General features: G+C 45.5%; 1 protein-coding gene across 1 annotated transcript in view; it reads left to right on the top strand.

Annotated features, from left to right (window-relative positions):
- Positions 1 to 11801, top strand: part of LOC126291470 (uncharacterized) — a 323747-nt gene that overhangs the window by 228118 nt on the left and 83828 nt on the right. Inside the window, exon 24 of the mRNA XM_049984981.1 lies at positions 3776 to 3909. Within this exon, the coding sequence (XP_049840938.1) occupies positions 3776 to 3909 (134 nt within the window). The remainder of the gene's footprint in view (positions 1 to 3775; positions 3910 to 11801) is intronic.

The raw sequence follows: 11801 nt of genomic DNA, 5'->3' as shown, positions 1-11801 counted from the left end.
TGAAACGTTGTTGTGCTGCCGCGTGTAAGGAAGAGAAATGCGTACCATCACGTTTCCGACTTTGATAAAGGTCGGATTGTAGCCTACCGCGATTGCGGTTTATCGTATCGCGACATTGCTGGTCGCGTTGGTCGAGATCCAATGATTGTTAGCAGAATATGGAATCGGTGCGTTCAGGATGGTAATACGGAAGACCGTGCTGGGTTCCAACGACCTCGTATCACTAGCAGTCGAGATAACAAGCATCTTATCCGCATGTCTGTAACGGATCGTGCAGCCACGTCTCGATCCCTGAGTCAACAGATGGGGACCTTTGCAAGACAACCACCATCTGCACGAACAGTTCGACAACATTTGCAGCAGCATGGACTATCAGCTCGGAGACCATGGGTGCGGTTACCCTTGACGCTGCATCACAGATAGGACCGCCTGCGATGGTGTACTCAACGACGAACCTGGGTGCACGAATGGCAAAACGTTATTTTTTCGGATGAATCCAGGTTCTGTTTACAGAATCATGATGGTCGCATCCGTGTTTATCGACATCTCGATGAACGCACATTGGAAGCGTGTACTCGTCATCGCCAGTATGGCGTGATGGTACGGGGTGCCATTGGTTACACGTCTGGGACACCTCTTGTTCGCATTGACGGCACTTTGAACAGTGGACGTTACATTTCAGATGTGTTACGACCCGTGGCTCTATTCTTCATTCGATTCCTGCGAAACCCTACATTTCAGCAGGATAATGCACGACTGCATGTTGCAGGTCCTGTACGGCCCTTTCTGGATACAGAAAATGGTAGACTGCTTCCCTGGCCAGCACGTTCTCCAGATCTCTCACCAATTGAAAACGTCTGGTCAATGGCGGCAGAGCGACTGGCTCGTCACAATACGCCAGTCACTACTCCTGATGAACTATGGTATCGTGTTGAAGCTGCATGGACAGCTGTACCTGTACACGCCATCCAAGCTGTGTTGAGGCGTATCAAGGCCGTTATTACGGCCAGAGGTGGTTCTGGGTACTGATTTCTCAGGTTCTATGCACCCTAATTGCTTGAAAATGTAATCACATGTCAGTTCTAGTATATTATATTTGTCCAATGAATACCCGTTTATCATCTGCATTTCTTCTTGGTGTAGCAATTTTAATAGAACATTTTAGTGACGGGGGAAAATTCACAAAAGGAGTCCGACACGGTTCAATTTTGGGTCCACTGTTTTCCTTACACACTGACAAAAAAATCGTAACACAATGTAGAGTAATGAAACTTCGGGAATAAATTTGTCTAAGTAATACAGTCAAGAGCCAAAGAAACTGGTACATCTGCGTAATATCGTGCAGGGCCCCGCGAGCGCATAGAAGTGCCGCAACACGACGTGGCATGGCTTCGACTAATGGCTGAAGTAGTGCTGGAGGGAATTGAAACCATGAATCGCGCAGGGCTATTTATAAATCCGTAAGAGTACGAGGGGGTGGAGGAGATCTCGTCCGAACAGCACGTTGCAAGACATCTCAATAATGTCCTGTCAGGCATTTTGGTGGCCAGTGGGAGTGTTTAAACGCAGAAAAGAGTTCATGGAGCCACTCTTTCGTAATCCTGGATGTGTGGGATGTCGTACTTTCCTGCTGGAATTGCACAATGTACATGAATGGATGCAGGTAATCTGACAGGATGTTCATGTACGTGTCGATTGTCAGTCGTATCTAGGCGTATCAGGGGTCCTCGCACGCCCGACACCAGCCTCCGTCAGCTTGAACAGTCTCTTGTTGACATGCAGGGTGCAATGACTCCTGAGGTTACCTAAATACCCATACACGTCCTTCCACTCGATAAAATTTGAAACGACATTCGTCCGACCAGGCAACATGTTTCCAGTCATAAACAGTCCGGTGTCAGTGTTAACGGGCCAGCCGAGGCGTAAAGCTTTTTGTTGTCCAGTCATCAAGGGTACGCGAGTGGGCCTTCGGTTCCGAAAGCCCATTTCGATGATGCTCCGTTGAATTTTTTGCACTTGTTGATGGCCCAGCATTGAAATTTGCATCAATTTGCGGAAGGGTTGCACTTATGTAACGTTAAACGATTCTCTTCAGTCGTCGTTAATCCCGTTCTTGCAGGATCTTTTTTCAGCCACATCGATGTCAGAGTTCTGATGTTTTACCAGATCCGTGATATTCACTATACACTCGTGAAATTGACGTACGGGAAAGTCCCCATTTCATCGCTACTTCGGAAACGCTGTTTCTCTTCGCTCGAGCGCCGACTATAACACTACGTTCAAACTCACATAAATCCTGATAATCTGCCATTGTAGCAGCAGTAACCGATCTAACAACTGTGCCAGATACTTGTCTTATATACGCGTTGCCTTTTTACGTATCTCTGTATTTGAATACGCTTGTCTATAGAAGTTTATTTGACGCTTGGGTGTAATAACAAACAAAACGCAGAAAGGCAGAAAATTTTAGTTATAGGAGGAAACCACACAAAAGGAGACCCACACGGTTCAATTTTGGGTCGATTGTGTTCGTTACACACTGACGAAAAAAGTTAAAACAAAAAATGTAGAGTAATGAAACTTCGGGAATACATTTGTCTAGGTAACATATTAAAGTACAGGGTTTCCAAGAAGAATGATTCGATTTTAACTTACAATAATATTGAGACAAATGTCACCAGGTAACTAAAACAGCGCTAGATGTAATCGGCATGGTCAAGAGTTTCAGAAAAAACAGCTAGATGTCGCGACGAGCGCAGTTTCCTCAGTGCCAACGTGCTCAACGTTGACTAGGGCGTACAGGACCGCGAGACCAGACTTTACATTCTTGGCCTCTTGGTCCCCTGACTTAACTCCATGTGATTTCTTCCTATGGGGATATGTGAAACAATGTGTTTACGTTCCTCCCTTACCTCGTGACATTGATGAATTAAAAACCAGAATATTATCTGCTGTAGCTTCAGTGACAGAAGACACCTTACGCTCAGTTTGGGATGAATTCGGCTATCGGCTAGATGTCGACCGTGCAGCCAATGGAGGACACATTGAACATTTATGATGGATTTTTATAAACTTCTCTTTTCTGAGTAATTTAGTAAGCAGTTTGTTGGTGTTAAGCCCTTCTTTGTGATAAATAATTCTATTTAAGATAGGGTCATTCTTTTTGGGACACCCTGTAATTAATGTCGCAAGGTCACACGTTAATGTAAGCGTGAGATAAACCATTGCAAATGTGAAATGGTGGCACATTAATAACCAGTGTAACTGTCAGAATGTTGAATTCAAGCATGAAAACATGCATGCATTGTAACTTATGCGGCTTTCGTCTCATGTTTCATCACAGTCCTCTTCAGTGTGCTTCGTCATGACGACTCAGTGCACACATCCGCCTGTGTTGTGACTTAGCATGTGATCTTTTACCGCTTTCCCTGTATGGCGTATAAATTCGATACAATGTCTCTCTAAACACCAAATACTATGGCTGCCTTGCTTACAGAAGCACACACCACACAAGCATCAATAAATTGCCCTTGTTTGAAGTCACTCAGCTGCGACACACCACTACACAGAACACTGTTCTGACCACAGCCGATACTTGCAACGTATTGAGGGCGTGGTACAAATGCCGTTCATTGTCAGATGCAACAGCACAACTTGCAAGCTTGGCCAGCATGCATTTCTCGCCGTGTTGCCATATTTTCGTCCAACCTCTGTAGCTACTGAATTCCTGTGCGTATTACGTTCATGACTGACGTCGCCTCACTCGTGTGCGCAGGTTCTGGAAGAAAGTGTTCGTGCGGCTGGTGTACCAGGGCGACAGCCCGGTGCTGCAGCTGTTCAACACAAAGGACGACAAGGATCCATTCCAGGAGCTGCCGCTGCAGCCCTGCTACTCCGTCTCCGACGTGGGTGAGTCTGCTGGCCGCGAAAAGCATTTGTGCCGAGTATCAGGCAGTGGCCAAAGTCGTCGAGTACCCGTAAACGAGCAAACTGCCTAAAGAAAACTGGTGATCGGCCAATTTGACTTGAATAGTTTGTATTTCTTTATAGGAAACTTTCTCAACAAACTTTTTAACCACGGGTAATCTCTGTGTAGTGGAGGAAGGTAAGTGTCTTCAAAAGCCTCTAGCATCAAAGTAAATGAAAAATAGTGGCTAGCTATCTCAGCTGCTGGAACAATCTTTGATCACTGTATGTGTCTTAGAAATGTAATTTTTTTGATGTACGTTAGTTTCTTCGAATGAATTCCCTGACTCTCGATGAAAATGATGATGATAATAAGAATAATAATAAATTTATATTTCGATATTGCTCTACTTCCTAATGTAGAGACTGAACGTTCCGTTTCTTGTCTTTCCACTAGTTAGTATAGGGGTGGATTCACATTTTCCTCTATAGTTTTTGACTTAGTCTACGAAAATGAATAAATAGTAAACATAGAATGAAAACTGAATATCCACGAAACGAAACACTGTCCATTGCTGTTCTCGAGGAAATGCTTCTTTGGTGGACGTATCTGGCTGCCAGATAGCCACCACTCACCCATTTTTCCTGCTCTGTGGGGCCGACACACTTACTAAGATTCCTGTCGCATTTTTTACAGCGCAAAACCTGCTGGAAAAAGGACATGGGTGGCTGTAGCCTAATTTCACACACGTTTGTAACTATTTCTTGTAGTTTTAATACCAGCTGAGTACCCAGCATAGCATGGGTATGTTTTTACTCCAGTCTTCCAATATTTCATCTCTTCCTTCTCCCTCCCTCTCCCTCACTCTGTCCATCTCCTCCTTCCCCCTCCCTCTCCCTGTCCATCTCCTCCCCCCCCCCTCTCTCTCTCTCTCTCTCTCTCTCTCTCTCTCTCTCTCTCTCTCTCTCTCTCTCCATCCATCTCCTCCTCTTTGTCTCAGCCCCCTCTTTCTGTACATCACTTAACCTCCACCTCCCCAGTGGGCTCACGGTACTTAACGAAAGTTCGTGTGTGGCGCGCACGGGACCCCAAGCTATTGCGGCCAATTCTTTATTCCCTGGCTGCATTTCCTTTTCTGTGCCCCCACCCCCCTCCACATCTTCGCTCCTTTCCCGCTGCTCCCTCCTTCCCCCCTCTCGGTGTTACGATTTATGTCGACATGGCTATCCACAAGGTTTCCTGTATTGTTGCCTGTTCTCTTTCATCTTTCTCGCCACTTTGGGGCCTCCTGGGGATTTGACTTCCGCTTCTAAATTTTCTGTCTTTAACGTCTGTGGTCTGGATTCCTCCCTCTTTCCTTTCTCTCTTCCTCCCTCCCCCCCCCCCCTCCGCAATAGCTTCCCTCCACCCCAATAGGCCACCAGAACGTGTAGCCATTTGGTGTGGTGAGACTTACGTACACGTCTGGCTGAGCCCCTTGACAACACAGGGATTGCTACTGATACCTCTCTCCTCTCCTTGTCTCCCAAAGAGTGGTTGCTTGCCATCCTGGAGCATCAGAACTCCAGACAATGACCACTGTGACAGGTGGTGCTCAATGTGACTGGGTGACACAGATGGGAAGAGCTCCTTATTAGGGTGTGCGGTATCAGAGTGGATGCTTGGTGCTGCGTGTTAAGCCGCAAAAAATCTGACCATTATCAAATTGTCGCCTCCCCAATCAGTAAGTGTTTATTAAATGCTGCTTCACATGACCCTGCAGCGATCCCTTTCCTGGCTGTACCCTGGGAGGACAGGCTCGTTGTTTTGGTATGAAACACTTTCCCCGTTACCTGATCTGTGCTTGGACAGACGAGGACATACCACCAAAAAGCCCTTGTTTATTGCGGAGAATATCGAGGACAAATTTGATGAAGGGGAGTTTGTACATAAGATGCAGTCGGGCTCCCTGTTGACCACAGCTTAATCTCCAGCCCAGTCGCCGGGCGTTGACAGTGGTTCTAGGTGCTTCAGTCTGGAACCGCGTGACCGCTACGGTCGCAGGTTCGAATCCTGCCTCGGGCATGGATGTGTGTGATGTCCTTGGGTTAGTTAGGTTAAGTATTTCTGAGTTCTAGGGGACTGATAACCACAGATGTTAAGTCCCATAGCGCTCAGAGCCATTTTTTCCTGCCCAGTCCCCAGCTCTTCTTGCTTGTGATGTCTTGGCGACGTTCTGGTATCTATTACCTCTCACCAGTCACTGAATAAGGTCCATGCTACTCAACCCTGTGCAAGTCTTTTCGTATGTGAATAGCTACTGCAACTTACATCCTTCTTAATCTGCTAACTATATTCATCTCGTGGTCTCCTCTTAGGGTTTTAACCCCCCACACTTCACTCGAATACTAAATTGGTGACCCATTTTTGTCTCAGAATGTGTCCTATCAACCGAGCATTCTTCTTGTCAGGTTGTGCCACAAATTTTTCTCCCCAATTCTGTTCAGTACCTCCTCCTTAGTTACGTGATCTACCCATCTAATCTTAAACATTCTTCTGTAGCACCACATTCCAAAAGCTTCCATTCTCTTCTTGTCCAAACTGTTTACCACCCATGTTTCACTTCCGTACATAGCTACACTCCATACAAATACAGTAGATCGTCGATTATTCGAAGTAATAGGGGGACATGGGTGTTCGGGAAACTGGTTTGTTCGGATAATCGAACTGTACATGTTTATTCGCCAAAAAGTACTGTACAGTAAATTTATTCATAAAAACAGGCATCTCTTTTAGTATTACAAAGTAACATACAATGGCAACTTCAGTAGTATGTGACAGTTTATTAAACAAAAATATATACATACTAAATACGCATTTTACTTGAAAGCCAACATAGAAAGGACAACACGTTTATGTTTAAGCAATTTGTATCGTCAAGTTGACTTCTTCACGCAGCAGCACAGAAGTGGTCGTAACAGAGAACAGAAGGTGTCTGCACCGTGAGAAGCTCTTCTTGGGGGCGCACAATCCTTCAAGCTGCGCGGAGCGGCACGCCTCAACTCGAAGCTGGCGCAGCTGTTGCTGTGAACAGCTTTGATACTGCCGCTACGTCTGATAATGCCGCTACGTCTACTTCCAGTGCCAAGCCGACAGAAGTGTCTGATTGTTGAAACACAGCGTCTGGCGGCTCGGCCGGTCAGCAGTGCCTTGTGAAGGCCCCATTGGAAGCAATGTTTCGCCAGCGGTAGCCCTGTGCTGCGACTACTGGGGGAAACTTGGTTTGAGAGTGAGGGGGGTGATGAGCGGTAGGGTGGGAGAGTAACAGGTGCGAGCGAGTACACAGTTCGGTTAAGCGGTCGTTCGGATAACCGGCGCTCTACTGTACTTTCAGAAATCACTTCATAAGTCTTAAATACACACGGAAAAGCCAAAATACTACCACCACAACTGACTGCGACATTGGATGCCTCCTGGTGGCGCTGCGGGCACGTGACAGCGTAACAAAAGTATGTATGGGAAGCAGGCACAGACGGGGGATTACTCTAGAGAAGATAGGGGTTATAGATCGGGAAACCCATTGAGATGAAGTCTTTGACAGAGGACAGATTATTATTGCTTAGAACATGTACCCCGGGAACGGCGAAGTTGGTCGTATGTTCACGTAGCTACTGTCATGAGCATCCACGGAAAGAGGTACGGCAGTGATACTACCACTAGGCGCTAAATGGTTGGACGTGCATGTCTCTTCACAGAACATGTTGATTCGGAGGCTCGTCTGCTCAATAAAGTAGGATAGATGGTCATCTGTTGCATCTTTGCCGAAAGAGCACGATGCTGGTGCACGCACAAGTGTGTCGGAGCACACCGTCTATCGTACGTTGTTGAACATGGAGCTCCGCAGCAGAATGTGTTCATATGTTGACCGAACGACATCATCAATTACGATTGCAGTCGGCGCGGACCATCGGGATTCGACCGTCGATCAATGAAAAAGTGTCTGCTCTTCAGGCGAATCACATTTTTAATACACTAGGTCGATGGTGGTCTCCACAAACCCCGTCATCGAGGTAAACGGCAGATAGAAACGTGCAGCACGCCACAGACGCAGGCTGGTGGCAGCAGTATAATGCTATGGGAGACATTCTCCTGCGCTTGCGTGGGACCTATAGCACTTGATGAAGACACGCTGCGAACCACGTGCCTCCCTTCATGCTTGATGTCTTCCCCGACGGCGCTGTCATCTTTCAGGAGTATCGTTGTCCGTGTCTCGGAGTCAGTAGCGTGCAGCTGTGGTTTGAGGGGGGATTATAGTGAATTCAAGTTGTTTCAGGAACCAAATTCTCCTGGTGTAAATCCTATGGAACCCATCTGGTTCGCTATCGGGCACCATCGCCGCATACGTAAATCAGCGGCGCGCTTTTTATGCGAATCAAATGACCTGTGCGTAGACACCTAAAGCTGTCTACGTCCGCAGCTCGTGGCCTCGCTGTCGCGTTCTCGATTCCCGAGCACGTGGTCCCGGGTTCGATTCCCGACGGGGTCAGGAATTTTCACCTGCTTCGATATGACTGGGTGTTTGTGTTGTCTTCATTTCATCTTCATTCATGAAAGTGGCAAGATTGTGTTGAGCAAAGGTTGGGAATTCGTATGGGCGCTGATAACCTCGCAGTTGAGCGCCCCACAAACCAATCATCATTTCTACATCCATAAACCTGACAACAAACTGACTGAACTCTGATACGCAGAATCAGTGATGTATTTCGTTCCAAAGACGGACGAACAAGCTATTAAGCGGGTGATCAAATTGTTTTGGCTCATTAGTGTACATTCGATGTTAAAAAAATATTTTCTTCTGAATCGCTTTTCTTGCCATTGGAAGTCCACATTTTATATCGTCTCTAGTTCAGCCTTCATCAGTTGTTTTGCTGCCCGAATAGCAAAAATTTTCTACCTCTTTGTCTCACTTCCTCATCTGACTATCTCATAATACCTGATTTAATTCGACTACATTCCATTAAGATTGTTTCGGTTTTCTTGAAGTTCATCTTACATCCGCCTTTCGAGACACTGTCCATTCCGTTCAACTGCTCTTCCAAGTTCTTTACTCTCTCTGATATAATTACAATGTCATCAGCAAACCGCAAAGTTTTCATTTCATCTCCCTGCTCTCGAATTATTCTCCAAACCAAATTTTTCTTCGGTTTCTTTTACAGCCTGCTCAACCAGTACTTCGTGGTCCCTGACTCTAGCAACCTCCATCTGGTTTCTGTACAAGCTGTAAATGGCCTATCGCTCCTTGTATTCTACCCCTGCAACCTGCAAAATGTCAGAGTATTCCAGTCAATATTTTCAAAAGCTTCCTCTGCGTCTACAAATGCTATAAACGTACAGAGGTAGGCAAAATAATGCGAACAGTGGTAGTAGTGGGATGGTTGTGTTTGACGGCGGCCCCAGCCTCTGAATGAAATACATGAGTTCCAAAGGCGGCAGATTGTGAACGCCCAATTAGCTGGAGCATCAGAACCAAGACATCCAGCTTATTGAATGTTTCAAGAGCAACTATTTCAACAGTAATGACAGCCTACAAAAAACAAGGCAAGACATCATCGTGTAAACGTGATAGTGCGCGCGGATCGAAACTAAATGGCAGATCGTCGTACCCTAACACGAATTGTGTCACAACACAAAACTACGGCAGCTAAAGTGACTACAGAGCTCAATGGCCATTTTCTAGACCCCATATCTATAGACACTGTCCACCGAGAACTCCACAATGCGAATATTCGTGAACGAGCTGCTATACCGAAACCATTAGTGACGACAACCAACGCAGAGAAGTGTAAAATACGTCAGGAGCATAAATTCGGGACTACTGATTAGTGGAGACACGTTAAATAGTCCGACGAATCAACTTTTTCGTTATTTCCAACGTCGGACCAGGTTTACGTCTGGAGAAGGCCAAAGGAAGTGTACAACCCTGATTGCTTGATTCCAATGGAGGCGGAGGTGTGGTGATGTGGGCAGCCATATTGTGATATTCTGCTGGTCCCATCATTACTCTAAAAGGCCGTGCTGAGCCAACGATTATGTGAACATTTTAGATGACCAGGTGCATCCCATATTTCAAATGTTGTTCCCCAAAAATGATGCCGTATTTCAGGACCCATTCACACAGCCAGGACAGTGCAGTCGTGGTATGAGGAGCATGCAACTGAACTGCAGAATCTTCCCTGGCCAGCACAGCCGCGGACTTGAACATCATCGATCCCTTGTGGGCGATATTGGAGCACAGACTCCGGACCAGATTTACGCTTCCCTATAACTAAAAGATTTAGGGGGGGGGTTCTGATCGAAGAGTGGCATAACATTTCACTGGAGACTACACGATCATTATATGACAGTATTCCAAGAAGAATCGCAGCTGTATTACAGGCATATGGGGGCCCAACCCCCTTATTAATAAACAATTCCCAAGTAAATACCGGTGTTCGCATTACTTTGCCTATCCTCTATAGCTTTGCCTTTCCTTAAACCTAGTCGTAGCGTCAGTACTGCATCATGTGTTCCTACATTTCTTCAGAATCCAAACTGATCTTCTCCGAAGTCGACTTCTTCTATAAAGAACTCGTGACACATTTTTATAATGTTGGAACCTTCCCATCTCCTCTATATCTCTTTTGTTACGCAACCTTTCCTTAGGATTTCTATCTCTTGCTTAATAATAACAAATGAAATCTTCTCTTTGAAATTAATTCTCTTTCTCAATAAGAGTAAGTGCAATCTTCGCATACAAATTTAAATGCTGCTTATTAAAAGTGATTTGCTGATTATTTCGACGAAACATAGAATGTGTTGTCGTCGTGACCCTCAGTCGTTACCTGCAATAACCCAAAACTGTTGCTCACATATTTTACTGTTACTGGATCGCCATCTGACTGCTACATCGAACTGCGACATGAATATACTTACTCTCTTCTACTATACTCTATTAGCTGCTGGTGGGCTTTCATAATAAGTGGCTAATCAGTAAGTAACATTGTTGGTAAAAATTAATTATATTCTGAAAACGTTTCTTCAAATATTTACGGATGGTAATGAAATGATTTTGCAAACGTTCAAATGAGACTTACTTTTTACAATAATCTTACAACTAGTCTTGAGTTTTTCGAAAATCAGTAGTATTAGTTCCTCTTATGATAATAGTTAGCAGGCACACCTCTCCTCTCAACCTCTCGCTTCAGACCTGCTACCGACTCGCTTCACATCTCGCTTACTACTGACTTCCTACGAATGCTAAAGTGCGGTCTCTCCAACCAACAATGCTACCATTACAAAATATGTCAATGCGCGGTTCTTCCCGCTCTTTTCGTAAAATGTATCCATACGCGGTCTCTCCCGCCCTTTTTAAAATTATATCAACGTACAGTCTCTCCCGCCAGCAATACTTCATTGCAGACATTCCCTGCTACCACAATTATTTCCAAAATGACATATTAATTATTCCTACTTATTCTCGAATCAGAAACATACAAATTTACAGTAGTCATACACATCAATAAATATGTACATATATATACACAAATTGTATTTATATTACATGTGCCCAGTACTTGGCAACATCCAATCTGCTTGGAGTGGCTTGCAGGAGATCTATCTTCGTGCAGGATGCACGGCCCAAAAGGCACTGGAGCATGTGGCTTGTGTGGTCTGTACTTGTCCACAACCACAGGACGTATCTTCTGTTATGAAGCCCCATCTCTGTATCGCCCAACTCCTGATCGTAATCTGTTTAAAGATTTCTACACCAGCCAGCTCTCGTCGTGTCCAGGTGGTAGTTCTTCAGCTTCTGGCGTCTGCAGGGGAGGCGTCGGCGTCGGCGTCGACTTCTTCCATAACTCCAGCCTTGCCTTCT

The sequence above is a fragment of the Schistocerca gregaria genome, chromosome 9 (genome assembly GCF_023897955.1).
Source record: "Schistocerca gregaria isolate iqSchGreg1 chromosome 9, iqSchGreg1.2, whole genome shotgun sequence".
Lineage (NCBI taxonomy): Eukaryota > Metazoa > Arthropoda > Insecta > Orthoptera > Acrididae > Schistocerca > Schistocerca gregaria.
Note: the sequence above shows the minus strand (reverse complement) of the source record. Positions and strands in the feature narration are given on the sequence as shown.